At 37.1% G+C, this 21,496-nt stretch overlaps 1 protein-coding gene across 1 annotated transcript in view; it reads right to left on the bottom strand.

Annotated features, from left to right (window-relative positions):
• Positions 1-485: 485 nt before the first annotated feature.
• The window catches only part of exoc5 (exocyst complex component 5), a 35,197-nt gene continuing 14,186 nt past the window's right edge, over positions 486-21,496 (bottom strand). The window contains exons 5-18 of the mRNA XM_052146000.1: positions 16,789-16,853; positions 15,362-15,390; positions 15,157-15,266; positions 15,024-15,068; positions 14,312-14,452; positions 13,999-14,081; positions 11,082-11,291; positions 10,813-10,960; positions 10,620-10,728; positions 7,526-7,646; positions 7,355-7,441; positions 6,677-6,785; positions 6,008-6,223; positions 486-3,962 (exon numbers count right to left, since the gene is read on the bottom strand). Coding sequence (XP_052001960.1) covers positions 3,774-3,962; positions 6,008-6,223; positions 6,677-6,785; positions 7,355-7,441; positions 7,526-7,646; positions 10,620-10,728; positions 10,813-10,960; positions 11,082-11,291; positions 13,999-14,081; positions 14,312-14,452; positions 15,024-15,068; positions 15,157-15,266; positions 15,362-15,390; positions 16,789-16,853 — 1,662 coding nt within the window. The 3' untranslated portion in view covers positions 486-3,773. The remainder of the gene's footprint in view (positions 3,963-6,007; positions 6,224-6,676; positions 6,786-7,354; positions 7,442-7,525; positions 7,647-10,619; positions 10,729-10,812; positions 10,961-11,081; positions 11,292-13,998; positions 14,082-14,311; positions 14,453-15,023; positions 15,069-15,156; positions 15,267-15,361; positions 15,391-16,788; positions 16,854-21,496) is intronic.

Raw genomic sequence — 21,496 nt, 5'->3', positions numbered from 1 at the left:
CATGGAGAGGGTCTGCACATGGGGACTGACAGAATCAAATGACCAGCCGAATACTACTAACTTAATCTCTGTAACCATCCTGTCATTTGACAAGTTCCCTCATTGATTAAAGTAATATGGCTGTCTGGGAATACTGCATTTCTACAATGGCCTCTGAAACTGAAAACTATTGATTTTAAATGATGCTGCATCCAAGCCGCTAGGTGTCAGTGTAACTCCAAGATGACACACAGAAAAAGTTAAAGAGTGTGCCTTTAAATTGTAAAAGTCCCCGGATCCACAAGTCACTCATATGTGGTACCATTTGAAAGCTTAGAACTGAACTTTTTATAGAATACCATCACTTTTGCATTTATGTTACATAAAATAACCAAATAAAGCCTAAAAACTCTGCTGTGCAAATAAGCGCCACCTAGAGGTGGTGATGTAGAAATGCAAGTATGAATATAAAAGCTTTTCACATTGCACGTAAATAGGCAAGTCATATATCAAACGAAAGCTCTCATTATCACAAATGTGACAGTACAGTTTATTTTGTTTACAATGTGAAAAATTAATTAAGACAACAAAGACAAATGTCTCATGTCTGCTCAATCACTGCTTCTGTAAGCCACAAGTAGCAACAAACTCCATATCTGTTACTAATTTAGGATGTTTTCTTCAAAATTAGCAATTTTTACTTGTCTGTGTGCTTACTTGGTTAAATAATCCAATGTTATATTTCAGATGTCCAGAACAAAATTGCAATCCAGCAGAAAACATGATAAACAAATCAGCTGCAAAATGTTTTCAGAGGCTGAGATATGCAATGAAAAAGTGGGGAACATGCATGCAATCCAAAATAGACTGGACATCTAACAAACATCTAACAGTTTTCATATGCGTTAAGAGTGCCACCTACATTTCAGATCTGTATAATGTGATGGAAGATGCAATATTGTTTTCGAGTACTTGCTGCCATCTATTGGAATAAAATAAGACTATTTGCAGGGAGATGCAGAAAACAGAATCAGAATTACATGCTTACAAATTTAGAACAACAATAAATAAATAAAAATAGATTTTTTTTTTTGTTGTGTTCATCATAAGATTGTAAATACATACAGTATTATTTAAGAATTATTGGATTTTTTTTTCTTCTGTAAAAATGTAGTTTTACATTTGGTTGTGAACAATTGCTCCAAAATGTGCACTAGAGTTGAATGGAGCCAGCCTTTCTTAGTTAAAGGGACATAAAATACTAACAGTATGGAATGTAATATTGAATTTAAGTACATTTGCAATATTCATGCACTGATTACAAATAAAAACAATATTCCCAAAATTCCCATGTTTTATTAAAAACATTCAATTAGAGAAGGAATAAAATGAAATTAGGTTATAGCACTCAGAGACATGGCGAAGATAGTAAGAATTCGCACATTCACTTAATTGTGATAAAAGAAAATGAAGTAATCAGATTCCCATCTTAAAATGTGTTTAATATTTAATCCAATGCTAAGTCATATAATGGGGACATGAAAAATTAGGAATGACCCAGGGGCTTTGAGGCCACCCTCAAAGAAACTTCTCTCATTAATAGGAAAAAGGGCAATTTCACACATTTTCAGAAATAACTGATTATGATGAGCAGCTTGTGCAAGTGATTCCTTTCAGATCGTTCTGCCATGAATTCCTGTTTAAATCAGTACAATATAACGAAATCAGAATCAGACCACCTAATCCTTTCTAACAGTCAACCACCAATGTCAAGCCTAAGGGTCACTGATCTTGATCCCTGCCTTTTCAACAGAGGGGTTAAGGGTTACAATTTAACTAGTCATATGACACTACTGCATTCAACACAGCCCTGTCAGATGATGGTGTCATGGGATTAATGAGTAGTGACTGATGCAAGTCAGTGTTTAGCTTCAGAATAATCATACAGATATCACACTACATAAAGCAAATACCACATATAAAATCAACCCATTTCTCATATAGAGAAGACTCGACACCTTGTGACCTGCGCTCTTATAGATGTCAAAAGTCTCATCCATCCCTCAAAACTGTTTACCTCATTTCTACTGAGCAGTGAAGCAATATATGGTACAGTATATGGAGGTACGCAAGTATAACTTTAATGGCAAGTGACCGCATTTAGTTGTTTGCACTGATGTGATCATTGTTTTAGATTTCAGAAATCTGGTAGTTCGGTGTGACTTGCAATTCAAGTCTGAAATCATATATTTCAGCACTGAGCACATCTATCAACGTATAACAGTTCGAAAGTTTGAGGGCAACATAAGTAAATCAGATGGAGATGAATTACAGGAATTATTCACCGCAAAATGAAAATTCTGTCATCATTTACTGATAATCAAAGACTCTGAAGTCTCATTGGTGATTGTGTACAGATTCAAGACAAAAAATGGTGCATTAACTCAACGTCAAGTTTGATGTGGAGGATGATTTTCTGTGAATGACCAATATTTTCTTCTGTTCCTCACACAAAGCTAGTGTATGCAGGGATGCAAACTCATGAGAGGTGTTCAGGTGTTTCAGATGTATATTTTCAATTTTTTGTTTTAGTGTTTAAGCTTAAAGTAACCCTTTCAAATGATTTGAATAAGAAAAGGAAAATTTTTCCAAATAATTTGGGTATATTTTCTTTAAAAAAAGGTGACTTTAGCTGAAAGGTGAGTAGTTTGCATCCCTTGTATGGCTTCAGAAGACTTGGAATATCACACACAAGTCAAATGGACTCCTTTTATGGTGCTTTTATGCATTTGTTTGAAGCTTGACATCTGTGGTCACTATGAACTGTTGTCATTGGATGGAAAAGACCTACATGATATGGATTTGGACTGATTATAATAAGTAATGCTAGAATTTTCCTTTTTGGGTAAAATATTCCTTTAAACATGAGTATATATATGTCACACGCTCAAGTTTAGAACAATCACCTGTCCTCTTGTTTGTTATTCTTACGAGTTTGAAATGTAATAGGACAGAATAAACGTTTGTATAACATGTCCATTGATCTGCTCAAAAAGGAGTCTTCATCTCAGTCAAGCCCTATGTGCGTACAACAGCCAGAGTGTAACAAGCATCAATAGTTCACTGATCCAAAGCAGCGGACAGAACTGCTCCTCTCGTCCCAGAAAAGCCACAGTGGATGGGTTTGGCACAATCAAAATAAACGCAAACGCAGTCTCTAGAACACTAGTGAGAAGCTGAGAAATGTACAAAACATCCCTCTACACTGGTCATATTCTCCAACATTAGCAATTAAATCACAATCAAAAGAAAAGCACATATGAGATGAAATACCATGTTCACAATAAAAATGTGAACATAGACTGAAATGGGATATTTAAAGTGACGGTTCACTCCAAAAGGAAAATTTAGTAGCACTTTACAAGACGGTTCCAGTCATAACATTAGTTAATGCATTGGGTCTCATGAACTAACAATAAAGAGTTTATTTTTACAGCATTTATTAATCTTTGTTAATGTTAGTTAATAAAAAAGCAATTGTTCATTGTTAGTTATTTAGGTTTGGAACAAGAGGATGAGTAAATGCAGAAAATAATTTTAACTTTGGGGTGGACTATCCCTTTAAAACATAAAAGGGAGCAATCAGGGAAGAGTCTGGCTTTACAACTGTTGTTCTTTCAACAAAAGTGAATTCCCACTCTGCTTGGCCACTTGTGTTTCTTGTCTACCACTAGGGCAGCTCTGAATGGATGCAGATAGGTAGGCTGTGTGGAATTGGGCAGCCCTGCCAGTCATTAGCTGAAATGCCGCCCAAGTCGGGTTGAGCGATAGTCTACTCTCAGCTGGACGAAAGCATGAAGGAGGTTCCTGTCAAGGTTGGTCAACTGCTCTCCAGAGCACACCTGTTTGAGGTTGTCCGGGGCAACTACCAGGAGGTTACACAGAGCATGAAGTGTGTCAAAGAGCTGAAGCACAAGAGGAACCTGTGGAGGGAGTTTAATGCAGCTGTTAGTCAAACATTGTTATTTTCTTAGTAATGTAAATATATAATGATGAAAACATATTCATTTAATGAAAACAATTCCATTCTCAAAACTGAAATGTAAATTATGTAATTAGCTTTCTTGAAATTCACATGTAATGTGGACCGCAGAACTCAAGTGGACAAAAGCTCCATTGAAAAGCTGCCACATAATAATACCACAGAATAATTCATAATCGACAAAATTCTATGACTCTGCGTGTTCATTTATTCAATTTCCCTCAATATGCTTGCTTTTTTAAAAGAGATTTTTTTTTTAACAAAAAAAGTAATTTTTTCGACTAATTTAATAATGCCTAGAATAGGGATGGCATTTTGAGTCATTTTGAAATCGAGTGCAAAAAGAGTAATCGATTACTTGAAATTTAAGTTAAACTTTCAAATGTTGAACCTACATTTGAGCATTATTTATAAATAACAAGATAAGAAACATATATTCCAAGTCTTCTGAAGCTATACAATCACGTTAAATAATGGCAGAATTTTATTTTTGGGTGAAATAACAGCAAGATTCAGGTGAGAAAATTACTTTCATTGTTGCCCACGGCAGGCAAAGGCACAAAGGGAAATCAAATTGCAATTTTTGAGTAGTGTTTTTACTAGTCAATATTTAAAGCTGGATGAGTACTCGATTAAATGTATTACTTGTGCACAACTGTAGCTTATAACTGACCATTAAGCGTAATAATCTCAGCTCTTTATTACTGAAATGAGCCGGTTTGTTATGCAGCTTTCAAATTTACCTGGGAAGCTCCTACTTCCAAGTCAGGCATTTGTTATTATGACGACATGCCATACATTCAATTTGGAAAAAAATATATGAAAAAAGCCAAACTAAAACAAATGCAAAATGAATGAATAAAGCTCTGTTCTGTTGCACCAGTGAGTAATCATACATTTTACATAACGTATACATAATGAATAATTGATGAAGGACTGTTGCTGCGCATCGTGACCACATTACCACCTCGGGTGTGCATTATTTTTCAACAATTCAATGGTCCGTCCTCAATTATTCCTTAAAGCATGGTTTCTAGCTATTTATTAATTACTATGAGTCACTAGCATTACATTTGTTGACAATAAAATCTATCATATATAACACATTTATATTATTTAAATAGAGCACTGAAATTGAAATCATTCTACAAAATCTTTGCTTTCCATCATATTTAATGTCGACACGCCCCTTCCATCATAATACAGAATGTGCGATAACAGGTGTGTTTATCTGCATTTTACTACGGCTTTGAACACCGCTCATCCAATCAGAATTTAGAGTCATAACAATCCATTTTATAAAACACAGGTTACCATATGAAATCCATTCATGATAAATTCTGCAGATTTTTCAGCAAAAACATGGAAAAAAGTGTGCAATTTCATGTGGGTCTAGTTAGAATACAAATGTTAAGGAATGATAAAAGAAAAATAAAGCTTTAAAGGGATAGTTCACCCAAAAATGATTTTTTTTTCATCATTTACTCACTCTTTTTGCCATCCCAGACGTGCATGACTTTTCTTTTCTGCTGAAGAATATTTCCACTCTGTAGGACATTTCAATGCATGTAATACCTTTGGGTGAGAAACAGATCAATATTGACATCCTTTTTACAATAAATCTCCACTTTCACTTTCAGAATGTGAAAGTGGAGATTTATAGTAAAAAAGGACTTAAATATTGATCTGTTTCTCACACACCCCTATCATATAACTTCTTAAGACATGGATTTAACCACTGGAGTTGTACGGATTACTTTTATGCTGCCTTTATGTGATTTTTGGAGCTTAAAATGTCAAGTCACCATTCACTTGAATTGCATGGACCTATAGAGCTGAGATATTCTTCAAAAAATGTTCAAAGTCATACACATATGGGATGGCAAATAGGGTGAGTAAATGATGAGAGAATTCAAATATTTGGGTGAACTGTGTCTTTAAGGTTGCAAAAATAAGAACCCCCAGAAACCTTTGACCTCTCCTCACCCTGAAATCTTTGGCACAACGCCGGTACTCTGCCACATCACAGATGGCCAGCATGCCACCCATGGAGCTGTAGCTGAACTGCTGCAGGTGCTCATGGATCAGACGGTGGAACCGCACTCCCAGTTCAGTCAAAACAGTGTCCACATTTTTACCGTCCATGGATCTCCGCACACGCTCCACTTGCTTGCTCACGTAGGCACACACCTTAGAGCATGCCTTGAAAGAGCACAGGAAATGCAGTAAATATATTAAACTAACAGCAGAAACAGGACAAATATGGCTACTGACACTAAAAATTTTGGAAATTAAGCATGACAACAACATCTTAATAGTTTTCACATGTTAAATGCTGGCCGATATGTCAGGCGACTAGGACTTATTCTGACAACTTGCAGCATAGTTGCTGCATCAAACAAAAGCAAACATTACCGATGATATTGTATAAATACTGTCATCACAAACAGCCATTATTAATTATTCTGAAAATGACGAATATGACTGGAGTCTTCATCTCACATGAGTTTCCATGATTTTATATATCTATTTTATAAGTGCTATTCATTTCTTTATGCGTAAACATGACTCAGTGCACCTTTAATTATTATTTTTCATAGTACTGACGTGATAAGTTTCACAACACAACCACTAAACATGCTGTTGATATCTTACTGTGGTGTACTGTATCATGACATTGTTCTCATCTTCTGGCTTGAAATCTGTTTTCTTCTGTTCAGTGACCAGGATCTGCTTCATTTGACCAATCATGCAATTCAGTGTCCTAAAAACAAGGCAATGTTAAAAAGGTCATATCAAAAATTTTGTTTATAGGCTAAGTTAGCAACGATGGATAATAGGTCAAAGCTAAAGTGCACTTCTGTCATAATTTACTCACCCTAATGTAGTTCCAAACCCATTTGACTTTCTGTCTTATGCTGGACACAAAAGAAGATTTTTTAATATGTATCACTGTTTGTCTTTTCAACACAATGGAAGTGGATAGAGCCTAACTTTAAACCTTAAAAAAGAGCCCCAAAAATATAATAAATGTATTCCATGCGACTTGTGTGTCATATTCAAAGTCTTCTGAAGGCATACAATAGGTTTTGGTGAGCAATAGTCATTTTTCAGTAAAAATCCTCATTTGACATCTGTTGCATTCATAAGTGCATCAGAGAAGCTCGCTTTACACACTATACACTGTCATTGTATTGAAGAGACAGACCTCGATATTCATTAAAACATCTCCTTTTGTGTTCCGCATGAGAAAAATTCATATGGGTTTGAAACTACATGAGGGTGAGTAAATTCCTTAAGAATCAGGCCTTCCAAGTAGAGTGGTGAACCAACCGATCAATCCCAGTGTCCAGCTTCACTTCCATCTGTTCGATCACCTCTTTCTTCTTGTGCAGGCACTCCGTCAACTTAGGAGAGGAGCTAAAGGGGTCAAAGTTCAAACAAATATCATGGGAAAGTCACCAGTCAGAGACAGAACAAAGAAAATAAAAGAAAGTTACTCACCTAATAAGAGGCATGAGATGATCGTTAAACTGCTTATCAAAGAGGTGGAAGATTGTGTTGGCCTGCTGGACGACATCCAGAAAGTACAGGTTGGCATTTTTGGCATCCGCAGATGGGATGGCTGTGCAGGTCAGAGGTGGAATAAGACAGAGTATTGTCTTTTAAAATAATACATCTCATTGCTTAAAGCTGAAGCATTTAACTTTTCCAGTGTTTAAATACTCTCTTCTATTCCAGCTTAATATGCAGAGAGAACTACAAGTAAGCCATTCATAGATTAATTTTCTCAAAAACTGTAAGCACTGTGTCTCTGTGGCACTATAAAAATTCCTGTGTTTGTTTTGAGTGACCTGGTTAGACCCACCCCAACAATGTCACTCAACCAATGCTGTGAGATGGGGCGTGGCAATTTCGTTTGTTCCCTTAAATGGCAGATGAGGGGCGAATTCAGAAAGCCGTTTTGAAAACGCTGTTTATTTTTTCAATTCCATTCGGTGGTGCTAGTGTTGCAGGAATTACACACTTCAGCTTTAAACTGGTTGTGATTAATTGGATGATATTTAGCTTTTTCAGCACTAGCCGAAATCTATTTTCTTGACCAAGTTATTTTTTTATTGATATAAATGTTTTTGTGAAGTTCACATTTTGTACTTTTGTAACAGAGGACAGGTTTATTTATTACATGATTTAAAGTACTATTTGAAGCAGAAGATACAATTTTCAGTTTTTCAATATTTTAAGGCACGTGCCAGTATCAAATATTCATATTACGATAATTGCTGATGCTTTTATTATGGTATACAGTATTATCATGGTATTGTAATACATTAGGCTATTAAACAGGTTGACAGATAAACAAACTATATTGTATTTCTTAATGACAATTTGAATTACTTTTTTTAAACACCAAATTTGCATTTTAAATTTAAAAGATCACAAAGAAATTAACTTTTAAAGAAGCATGAATCATTTCAGAAACTAAATAAACATTTAAATAACTACACAATTTTTTTTTTATTTGATGTAATTTCTGCACTACTAGCATTGAAAAAATAAACTTTGTTTTCAAAACAGCTTTCTGAACATGGCCCCCATCTGTCGTTGGTCTAACATAGAGATAGTCCCGCCCCAATTCACGCCATGTTGAGTAACATTGTTGGGGCGGGTCTAAGCGGGTCTCAAAACAAACAGAGCAATTTTCATAGTTCAACAGAAACACAGTTTTATAGTTTTTGAGAAAAATGGCTTACTAATAGTTGTCTCTGCATATTAAGCAGGGATAGGTTACATACATACTGCTTCTGAGTTTCTCGTGCCACTTCGCATTTCCTTTCCACCATAAAAACAAATCCTATTCTGTTGGTATGCACGACTCAATCAGAACTGAATACCAATAAAAGTAGAAATCAATTGCCACACTTGGCTTTGCTTGAAAGCACAAAAAGACGGCATTATGTCTCCTTTGATGATATTGTATTGTAATCAAGGTTACAAGTTACATAGTTTAGCTATAAATAAAGTAAATATAAAATAAATTAATGTGAATATTAATAATCAAATAGTCATTCATTCATTTTGTACTGATAATTTTTTCATGAAACTAAAGGCCAAAGGATTTATCAGAGTACATTTTTAGAACTACACCACTTCATTTTGTCCAAAAAAATTAAACGTGCTTTGATCCTGAAGGAAACTGCTGGATCACACATTTTTTTGCCTAATTGACAGTAATGGATGTTGTATTCTCTGGATGAAGAGGCTTTTTAACAACTACGTATAATTACTACATATACTGTACAAGCACAGCTAATCCAGATACAAGGAAAACATTATTAGATGTAAAAACTACATTTCTCCATTGTTTCCAATTCTTCAATGAATTATTGTTGTCGGGTTTTGGCTCAGAAGCAGATCTGTAAATAAAATTATACTTCCATGTTAATTAACTGCTTGCTATGACATCTATGCCGATAAATCCAGCACACAGGACATTTATTTAGCTTTTTTTTGTGAGACAAGTGGCTTATTTTTTACTTGTTTTTCCAGACCATTTTGCTTGTATCTCTTGCGAGATCTAGCAACACTGCAATTGGAATTTCACCCACCCCTTAAAGCAGAGTATTGTAATTTTTAAAAGAATGCCATTAACTGTTCATTTATTTTGTTCCTATTATTTTGGTAACCTTTTGGAAAGGAGGCTGCAGAATTTCTGAACCAGAACGAAAAAATACAGTGTTGCTCAGAACGAACCGAAAAGATAAACATTTTGTTTTTAGTCCCTGATTTTTTTTATTAAATAATGACAGCACAGGTCACTTGAGTGGAGTCAATCTCAATCTTTGTGTGAAATGTTAACTGACACAAAAACATGCAGACACATCATGATTTTGTTCCTCATTTTCGTTTTGGTGGTTTAATGCAGGATATTCCACATATGTGTCGCTACATGGAGTTCTGGAGAAAAACAATCCTAAATAAACTTCTGATACATTTTACACTAAGTGAGGGATATAAATACCAGTACCCCGGTAACTTTTTACTGGTAAAAACCTTCGTAAGGTTTGCATGTTGATAGCAAAAAAATCACTTTCATGAATGTGAAAGTGGAGATACATAGTAAAAAAAAATCTGTTTCTCACCCACAACTATCATATCGCTTCTGAAGACATGGATTTGAGTCATATGGATATCTTTTATGCTGTCTTTGTGATTTTTGGAGCTTGAAAGGTCAAGTCACCATTCACTTGCATTGTGAGGACCTACAGATGCTGAAATATTCTTCTAAAAATCTTTGTTTATGTTCTGCAGAAGAAAGAAAGTCATATACATTGGGGATGGCATCAGGGTGTGAAAATTATTATATAATTTTCATTTTTGGGTGAACTAGTTTAATTTTGGTCTCTGGTTGCGAAACTTGACTGGTTGTGTTATGAATTGCTTTCTCATACATTTCAGAATCCAGTGGCATGAAAACAATCTTGAGTAGCAAAAAGCCTTGTTCACATACTTGCATAGATTATGTTTTATGCAAAATAACACCTACATAGTAAGCACTTACAGTACTATCATTAAGTGTCACGGGTGTTTTTCATACCAGAGAGCCCAATCTCAAGGGCGTAGTCTATATGGTCCATACACAGGTACTCGACTAAAAGCAGGAAGATGGAGAAGGCATTCTTTGGTAGATCTGCAGGGTCCGACAACTGCAAAAAAGACAGAAGATGGTTCTTAAAGCCATCAGCCCATAACTTCAAATAAAAAGGTACCCTACAAATAAGGTACTATACTTTGTTGCATCTCTCAAAGGCATGCCGGGTCTCCTGCAGCAGGTTAACTACAACCTCTTGTGAGAGGAAGGTCTCTCCATGTGTGTCAATACTGGGTCCAAGTGGCAGGTTGGTGCGCTGCCTGATCCTCTCTTTTAGCTCCTGGATGCTGTCGATGTGAGGATGACAGAGAAAGAGAAAAGTTAAAGAATCCAGCATAAACACCTATTTTACAAAACAGCCCTAAGCTTTTAAAGCAATTTTGTACTTTTTTTAATGTGCATCCTTACCTGCCCGTGCCTACAGGGCGCTTCTGGTGGTTTTTTGAGTCATAGTAGCGTTGGAGAATCATGCCACTACGGTTTTGTAGATACTGACGCTCCATGTCTATGTAGCTCTCCAGGTAACAGGAGAAAATGTTCTTTATCAGTTTAGATAAAAATGTGTGTTTGTCTGAGCCCAAGTTAAAATCTGTAAGCTTAGTAGCCAGTGACGTTGTCCTACAAACAAAAACATTTCAAATAGATCAAACAGGTGAATAAGGTGAATTAAAAAAAGAAATGGTGTTCTGCTCAATGAAATTGCCAGTTCCAATCTGAGTGGCTGGCTGCAATGCTTTATAATGCTATATATAATGGTTCTAAGGAAGAACTAGTTGCTAGATTTGCCAATGTTTGGGAGGTTCATGGAGACAAAAAGTCTCAGATTTTATATAGGAGATACATTTGAAATTCTTAGTAGAAAATAAATGGGTTATCCTTAAGAACACCTGAATATTTTCCTTTGTTTTTAGATTTCTGATAAACTGTTTTCTCTAGAAACTCATAAGTCAATCATTGTTATGAGGAATGAAGGATATACAATGCTTGAAATTGCCCCAAATTGATTTCATACAAAAGGTGTACACTACAGTCTTCAAAGACAAAGGACAACTGGCTCTAACAAGGACAGAAAGAGATGTGGAAGACCAGATGTACAACTAAACAAGAGGATAAGTACATCAGAGTCTCTAGTTTGAGAAATAGACGCCTCACATGTCCTCAGCTGACAGCTAAATTGAATTCTACCCGCTCAACACCAGTTTCATGTACAACAGTAAAGAGAAGACTCAGGAGGCCTTATGGGAAGAATTGCAAAGAAAAAACACATTTTAAACAGAAAAACAAAAAGAAAATGTTTGAGAGGGCAAAGAAACTCAGACATTGGACAACAGATAATTGGAAAAGAGTGTTCTGGATCTTAACCCCATTGAGCTTTTGTGGGATCAGCTAGACTATAAGATGTGTGAGAAGTGCATAACAAGACAGCCACATCTATGTCAAGTGCTACAGCAAGTGTGGGGTGAAATTTCATCTGAGTATCTGGACAAACTGATAACAATGCAAAAGGATCTGCAAAGCTGTCATTGCTGCACATGGAGGATTTTTTGATGAGAACTCTTTGAAGTAGTTTAAGAAGTTCTGATTTTTTTTTTTAAATTGTAATAGTAATTTTCACATTATTAATGTCCTGAATATACATTGTGATCAATTGAATGCCACTTTGGTGAAAAAAAAAAGTACCAATTTCTTTCCATGAGATCAAAATCTGTGCATTATTCCAAACTTTTTGCCACCAGTGTATGTTGAATCAAACTCATGAATTTCTTCCAACACAATTCCTACACAAAAGAACACAAATGAAGATACAGTATTTTAATAGAGATTTTATTTCTGTTTTTCCATTCAATGCAAGTGAACGGTGACCAAATTTTCTAGTACCAAAAAGGACATGAAGGCAGCATAAAGGTAATCCATAATGCCCAGGTGATTTAATACATGCAATTGCAGTCTCTAGGCACAATCATGATTTCAAGCTCGATTACATTTCCTAGCAATTGACACATTCACAGAGTGCTAGATGGCACTAGGAAGTGTAATTGAGCTTAAAATCATGATCGCCAAGGAGACTGCTGATGTCAAGATTTGTAGGGCTCTATTTTCGTGAGTGCGCAGTGCAAATGGGCATTGGTGGGAGTTCTGGCACTATCTGTGGGTGTATGCACACAAACTGTGGGTGTATTGTGTGTTAATGAAGTGCAAATTGTTATTTTTCTGAGAAATAGGTCATTGTACCAAGATGTTTCAAAAGCAGGTCTGTTTTCAGCGCAAAGTCTAAACTCAGTTCTGCATTTTAGGGTTGGAGATTCCACCAGCATGGGGAGATTTGTGTTAAACAATCTTTAGGTCATGGTTTATTTTTCAATTTTTTTTTATTATTATTATGTTTATATTTACAATTGTATTTATGATGTAATTTGTATTGGTATTTTTCCACCTGTTGTCATAGAATAATTTTTTTAAGTCACTGCAAAAGTGGCTGATGGAAGAAGTTGGAGAGAGTAAAATGCTTGGATTTGGTATGATCATTTTGACCACTTTGTTATTTTGATTATATTTTCGTTTGAAGTGTAATTTCAATTTAGAAATATAAAAAAAAATTAAAAAATAAAAAACAAAGTTAAAGTTTTTCGTGTTTCAATAAATAAATTTTTCAAAATCAGCTGGTAGATGTGAAGTGTGTTCCAATACAATAACTGTTAATCCTAGCCATGATTTGTGTGTCAGTAGATGAAAATTATTAACAATACTTGCATTCCCTATAATTTAATGGAGAGTAAATCTATATCCTGATGAGAACAACAATTTTCCATGTGTATAAAAGGAGGGTGTCAGTCATAGAAATGTGGCAGACATTCAACAAGAACACAGTTAATGCACAAAAGAACATAAGTCCATATTTCTATTGCAAAATTGAATCGATCGCTTCAGAAGACCTGGATTAAACCACTGGAGCCATATGGATGGACCTTTATGATGCCTTTATGTCCTTTTTGGAGCTTGAAAATTTGGTCACCAATAACTTGTTTGTATGGACAATCATATATCAAATCTCAATAAAAATATCTTTGTGTACCGTGGAAAAAAGAAAGTCATACGAGTTTGAAACTACAAAAGGGTTAGTAAATGATGAGAGAATTGTCTGTAGTTGGGTATGTCAGTGAGATGACCTAAGATGGATCAGATCCTTTGCTGCTGTTAAATGTCTGGCTAGGTGAGACTATTTTCTATGAAGCAACTGCATTTGACAGACTTTTTAGACATAAGAACTACATTGTTTGATAAAAGCAAAGTGAGCAGTTATTAATTAAAATAGGATGATAAATACCTTGTATAGAGGTCATATAGGTTATTGAGGTATTGCTCCACATCAGAGTTGCGGGTCTCATCAAGTTTTTCTTTGACATGAGCCTGAAATCATTATACAGACTCTAGTCAATTTGGTAATGCAAATATTAGAAAACCAATAGATTAAACTGGAAGTATCTGTTAGCATATTGCTGACTAGAACCTGTGAAAACTGGAAATGTATTATATTTACATACAAAAGTGATTTGACAGAACAAGGTGAACAAAGATTAATAGTACATAACACAGTAGAAAACAAGAATAATAGCTAAATGTATGTGACTTGGATGTACCTGGATTTTGTTCTCGAAGATGCTCTGAATGAGTTTAGCCATGACAGTCTCTGGACTGCAGAAGACCTCTCCCACCTGCTTATTAACACGCTGACACAGAACGGCTACGTCTTCAAACACATCATTCCTCATGTATGCTCCCTAAAGACAGAGACACACTGATGACATAGTGACTAAACAGACATCGGTCCTTTGTTTTCTGCAGCAGGACCTAAACTTTTGCATGCTTTAAGTCGTCGCCATGATGCTATAGTGTAGTGGGTGGTATCCAGAGTGTTGCTATGCTGTTACTAAGGTGTTCTGAGTGGTTTCTGGTGTGTTGTTATGAGGTTAGTAGGGTATCCTGGATGGCTGCAAGGGCTTTGCTAAGGTGTTCTGGATATTTAGTTGTGAATTCCTATGCAGTTGCTAGGGTGTTCAGCATGGTTGCTATGGGGATACTTACTGGCCGAAATCAAAAGGGCCCACCCTCCATGTCTCTATGATATTCAGGCTCCTATATGGATCAGGGACCTCCTTCAATGTAAGTCTATGTGATTTTTCAGCATGATTTGACGCATCATTCTTATACAAATGGTGCATGATGAGTGTACATGAGTTTAATACTTACAATAGGGTTAGGTGTTTGTTCAAAACCATAAGCCTATGGGTGAGCAACAGTAATAGTAATGACTTGCCTTAGCAATCACCGCTAATAATAAAAAATGCACACCTCTTGGCATTGCTTGATGTAGACATCCACACAGTGGGCATAACCCTGTGCAAACAAAAAAACACAGATAGAAGAAATAATTGCACATCATGACAAATGTACACAAAAAATATCTCCAATATCTCCAACAAACCTTAAAATGAAGCAGGACAGCCGCCACCTCACGCATGCGTCCAATCTCTCCCCTTCGCTGAGCTGCTGTGAACTCCTGGATCAACTGACGCTCAAGGTCATGATATTTACCTTTCAAACAAGCACAGAGTTTACGTTAACACTTTCACTTATGTTGCCGAATGGGTAAATAATATTGTTGCCTTGTTTAGTCTATGGCTGCTTACTTGCTATCTTGGCCTTGACATCAGAAAATCTAAAAAGGGGAATAGAAAATAAGCATGAGAAGGAAAAAAACTGAAGGTATTCTGTTTAAACCAAATCATCTTTCAGACGTAAACTCTAAAAATTGTAGACACAATCAAAATAAACTATGTGGATGAAAAGTGTTTGTTGTATTGTGTCTTGATCATTATATTAACATTGCATGCTTTGAAGTGTCTCGTGTTTATATTCTTCTACGAAGTTCACCCAAAAATGAAAATGTGTCATCATTTATTCTCCCTCATGCCATTCCAAACCCGTATGAGTTTCTTTATCCATGGAACACAAAATGCAAAATATGTCCTAATTTCTAAGTTGGTGATTTATATCATCAAGCTCCAAAAAATACATAAAGCACAGGAGCAGCTCTGAACTATCATTTGTATTTTTGTTTAATTCAAAACATTCAAATGCGTCATGCAAGGACCAATGACATCTGATGTCAGTTGACATCATGTGTTCTGAAGTGGTGTGTTTGTATCAGAGGTCAACCGATTTTGGATTTTGCTGATTCCTAAGCTGGGAATAATCGATTAATTGGCCAAATATTCAGTTCAAGTGTTCAGCTTTTGGAAGAACCCATTGATTCTCAGAGGCTTTATACAGAGTTAGGATGAAAATAAGGTGCATTTCGAACTGTTCAGAGACCAGTGCAGACAGACAGCACACTGGAGGTTAAGTAATTCACTAAATAGGGAGTAAGGGAGTATCCTATAGCTCTCTTTGCAGCTAAGTGCATTTACTCCTAAAATCTAACTAAAAGTTTGGTTTCAGGATGCAGATAATGTTTAGACCACTCAACATGTTTGGCAGACATGGGACAATGGTAATCAGTACATGGACTCATAACTTATAATGTTTAATTTTATTTGGACATGGTTGGCAATGACTTGATGATGCTGACCTTTACTTTGAATCAGAATTATGTTAATTATTCTAATGTAATGTCTGTAACATTTTAAAAACACAAATAACACTTCTGAAAACAAAATAAACAATTTGATTTTTTAAAAATCTGAATTTCTATAGCTTGGTATTATAAAAAATTTAGTCCCGCTATCCACATACAGTATGTTGCCATAACTCATCAAAACAGAAATTAAAAATGTACCACAGCAGTCATGCACGGAGCTCCGGATGTTAAAGGTGCTTTTTTTGTCCTTCTAAGAACTTAACATCTCCAGTTTCTGTTCTACACAAGAAAGTCAGGCATATGGCTTTGGAATGACAAAAGGGTAATAATCACAGAATTTTCATTTTAGGGTAAACTATTCATTTAACCTGTAATCAGTCCTACTTGTTTTTATGAGATTGTGTAATAATGGCACACCATTATTATGACTTCTCTACTTCTTGCAATATGGCCTAGACTTGGTCTGCAGGCTATTACCTATCAAACGGCAGCTCCTGAGCAATCAGGTGCAACTTCTGAATGATGTCAGCAGCTTCTTTTATCTGTTTGGGATGAGAAGAGAACGTGATGAGAGAGGGCAAATGGACACTACGGCACAGACACCTCAAAACATGAACAGAAGCCAGAGGCAGAACCCTTAAATCTGGGGATCGGCTTACGGTAAATCTCCCCCTCCCGTTCATCCCTCGCTCTTCTCGTCCACCACCAGGAGGATAAGAGTGAGCTCAGCCCTGCACACCTGAACCTCATCAGCAGCACACCTTAACCCCTGTCCGTCAGCCGCTGCCCAGCCAACACCTTACGAACACTCATAACTATTAAGAATGGGCTATGGCTAATCCCTTGCTAAATCACCTCCCATAATCTCTCCCTATGGGCAAGTGGGAGGTCTAGCCAAAAACAAGATCCTGACAAGAGCCCCCCACCTCAACCTTCAAGCACGATGCACCAGAAGAAGAATAGAGGCAATCCGAAAGGCCCTGCTGTCCACACATCCTCTGTTTCCACTCTCCTTTTCCTGCCTGCCTCAGCTAACATCATTATTGTGCTCCCGTGAGGTGGATCCATTCCTTTTCTGCTCTCCTCGCCGAGGTTTTCTAAGTATCTGTCCCCCAGCTAAGATTAGCTAAATCCCATGTAAGTGATGTAGCCGTCTCCCAGCAGTAGGGGTTTTTTACCGGCACTTGTCTCCGTGCTGCCTGGGCCCAGCCCTCCCTTTCACAGGGATTAACCCAACCCTTTCCTCCATTTCCCCCCTTCAGCTATTCACCGGCAGCACCACTCACTTGCCCGCTTTTCTCCTCTGGAGGCGTGCTCATTTTGAGAAATATTAAAAAGTCTGCTGGGTATATTCCCACATTGCTCTCTAGAAGTATGTTGGTGGCCTTATGCTAATAGCATCAGAAGATGTAAGGCTTGCCACCCAGGGTTGGTCATATCATTACCGAGTGACTTGAGAGATTAATTTATAAAGTGGCATTTCCAATTAACTTGGCGTACATCAACATCTAAGCAGGCTACATATATTAGCCTGCGGCATCCATTACAGTGATGTGCATTACTATAACTTCCACATCCACCACTGTCTAGAAAGTTTTCACTGCCTAAACTATCATGTAGACCCATGGTACTCAATCCAGTCTGTCAAAATTTAATTTGTGGCCCCTGACATGCCAAGCTATAAATGTATACTTAGTATAACTTAGCGTTTTTTATTAAAGGAACATTACGGGTTCAAAACAAGTTAAGCTCCATCAACAGCATTTATGGCATAATGTTGATGACCACACAAACTAATTTCGACTTGCCCCTCCTTTTCTCTAAAAAAAGCCAAAATCAAGGTTAAGGTGAGGCACTTACAATGGAAGTGAAAGTGAATGGGGCCAATTTTTGGAGGGTTTAAAAAGGCAAAAATGTGAAGCTTATAATTTTATAAAAGCACTTACATTTATTCGTCTGTTAAAATGTGTTTATTATTTGAGCAGTAAAGTTGTTCAAATCGTAATTTTTACAGCCATTTTAGGATTTGTTCACATTACATTGTCATGGCAACTTTACACAGAAAAGGTTAGTAAGTGATTTTATCACACTAAAATCATGTTAACACACATATTGTTTATGTCTTGTGGCTGTACTTTTGAAAGTGAGTATTGTAACATTTACGGATTGGCCCCATTCACTTGCCTTGTAAGTGCCTCAATGGAATCCAGATTTTTGCTTTTATATATGAAAAGGAGGGGCAGGTCAAAATATATTTTTTTTAGTATTCAATATTATGCCACAAATGCTGTCGACTGAGCTTAGCTTGTATTGAACCTGGAATATTCCTTTATTTTTAAGTAGTCCTGAGGTGTGACAAATTATTTTTTTTAAAGTACAAAATTATATTCCATGTATTCTCTCAATTAAAACAAGGTCATTAAAGCTGCATGTATAACTGTAACGGAGAGCATCACAGGACTTTAACTGTGTTTATTCTGGACATAATATTTTTTTTTTTATTCATTTAGTGTTTAGTTGTTGTGTTCATTTCCTGATTTTAGCAGAGAGTGCATAAACACGCACACTCCCAGTGGGGGAATGCTCATTTTAGCTATGTAATGGAAATATTAACCATTTTATGTGCTGTTGTAGAAATTTTGATGCTCATTGATCAGTAATAGTCATTATAGGGGAATGCCTCGGTGTCTGAGGGATGCAGAGGGGGAGGATCTGCTTCTGTCAGAAAACCTTGGGATAAAAGAGTATAAAATACAAGTCAGCCCTCCCCTCTGTGTCCCACTCACGGCACAGATTAACTCCTGTGTAATGACCGGGTCCTTCTTGCAAGAATAAATAATTTTAAAAGACTGTTTGACTCAGAGTGTCTCTTACGCAGTGATAATGGTTGGTTGATAATTTTTTTTGCCACAACAATTTGGTGTCAGAATAGTGGGATTCCTTGGAAGTGCCTTCTGGACCTGTGTGCGGACGGTGTTTGGCCACCTGGACTGAGAAGTTCCAGCTCTACCTCGTAAGTTTTAAGAGAGAGGGGCCGACCGCACCAGGGCCAGGAGAAACTCCACTGGAATCAAATGAAAACAAACCCATGGCAACCCAAATATCTCTGGTAAGGGACAACTAAATTATTTTCTTTTGGTATGAAAGTGAGTGAACCCATAGTGGCTGAGACTGTTTCTTGTGGTCCGAGGGCAAGGAGTTTCTCGACTAGAGGCTGAGACCTATGTTCTGTGGAGCGAGTGCAAGAAGTTTTCTAAACAGAGACTGAGATCTCGCATAAATTGAGTAGGTCAAGATTTTGCTTTCTGGCAATGAATGAGTCCTCACAAAATTGTTAATTAGGTTAGGTGAAATACTGAGCGCTGGAACATCCTCCAGAGAAAGATTTTGGGCAAACCGTAATTAACAAAGCACAAGAGTGCACCCTTAACTGATCTTGGGTTAAGAAATCAGATCTGTTGGAGACGTCCTACAGATTATAAGACGTGCGTCGAAAAATCCACAGAGAAACAGAAACAGCCAGTATGGAAAAATCTCAAAGCAAGCTTGCCAAATTTGATACACTGGTTTTTCTGTCAAATGAGAAAAAACTATAGGAGAAAATGTATGCAGGACATAGAGAAACTGATCAAATACCATGATTTCCCAAGGGGAGGGAACACTGAGCACTGAGAGTGGTGCGAGAATCAGTGGGACAGGGCAGCGCACGAAACAGAGCTGTGGCTGCGTTCAACATGTGTGTAAGACAGTGGGCTGTTGCTTTAAGGAAGCAGATAGATGAGAACAAAAGCAAATGCAGAAAGAATTAGCATGTAGGGTTGAAAATGTGGAATGTAAAATAAAATGTGTGAAAGATCTGTTTGTGTGTCAGCACCACCAGAACATTTTTTTTTATTTATTCTTTTGGAAAGTATGTTTGTGTTTTCCCACATGCAACGACGATTGTGCTGGTGCCGCCGGCATACAAATATCACTGAAAGCCCTGAAACTGAACCCTGACCTCGACTGCTCTCTACCCAGAAGACAAGCACCACAAGCAGCTTCTCCCCTCTCTGACAGTGAAGGCGACCTGAATGAACTTTTTTTCCTGAGACCTGAGACCGCACAAGCAGTGAAAGCAAGTTACATTGAATGGAAGGGCGATTGACCTCTCTGGCACACGCTGTACATGCAGAGCAACAGCTACTGACAAAGAAAGACAAAGTGAAGGCGAAGAGAGAGAGAGATCTTCAGCTGGCGCTAATGTCAGTACATTGAAACCACAGCAGAAGTGGGCCGACAGAAAGAAGATAGTCTACAGAAACCAGCGGAAGTTGAATTGCTGCTTGTGTGAGACTGTCAGGAGAAGAAAAAGGCAGACTGAGGAGGATAGGAGAGCAGCGAAGGTGGGGGCCGGAGACAGGGCGATCGGCTGCTGGCTACAAGACAGGGAAGTGAACATTTATTTACCCACACACACATACACTGATTTACTCACTGCTCTCTGCAATGAAGACAATGCTTGCAAATCTTTCAGTGTGACTGATGAATTTTTATGTGATAATGTTTCGGATGAATGTTTGAGAATGTACAAAAGTTCAGGGTTTTTACAAATGCCTAGATATCAAATGTTAGATAATGGGACATTAGTAAACTTTTTGGTAGATTCTGGGGCTAGCAATTTTACTATACGATCATGTGACTTGCCATGTGTCCCAAAATTGACAGGTTCAGTGCATAAAGAGCACTTTGGCCTAGGGCCATTTGATTTCTGAAAAATTCACAGTGCCCTTAGAGTATGAGTCAAAGGAGAAGGGGAGAACATTTAAACATGCGTTTTTGTGTTCACCAGCTTGTCCGGTACCTCTAATGGCCAGAGATTTAATGTGTGAATTAAATTTGACCCTTACTTCCTTTGGAAGTAAATATGTTGTTCTAAATTTGAACTGCAGTGGGCTTATGAAGGGTGTGTGAAAAATGATGATTGTGCAAAAATGATCTTGAAATTGGCAAAGGATCGAACAATGTCATTTAACACAGAAAATATGATTCCTGACCAATTGCATTGCACGTCACATGTCGTAATTGAACGTGAACTATAATCTAAGGAGGGATGGTTTAGCTGGGTAGAAAAATGAGACCGTGAGGCTTGATAAGAATTTCTGGTCAGAAAATATGTGTGCGCTTTCAGCTTGCCTGACAGGAA

This window comes from Xyrauchen texanus, chromosome 16 (genome assembly GCF_025860055.1).
Source record: "Xyrauchen texanus isolate HMW12.3.18 chromosome 16, RBS_HiC_50CHRs, whole genome shotgun sequence".
Taxonomy (NCBI): domain Eukaryota; kingdom Metazoa; phylum Chordata; class Actinopteri; order Cypriniformes; family Catostomidae; genus Xyrauchen; species Xyrauchen texanus.
The sequence above is the reverse complement of the archived record's forward strand: the minus strand, read 5'-3'. Positions and strand labels throughout refer to the sequence as shown.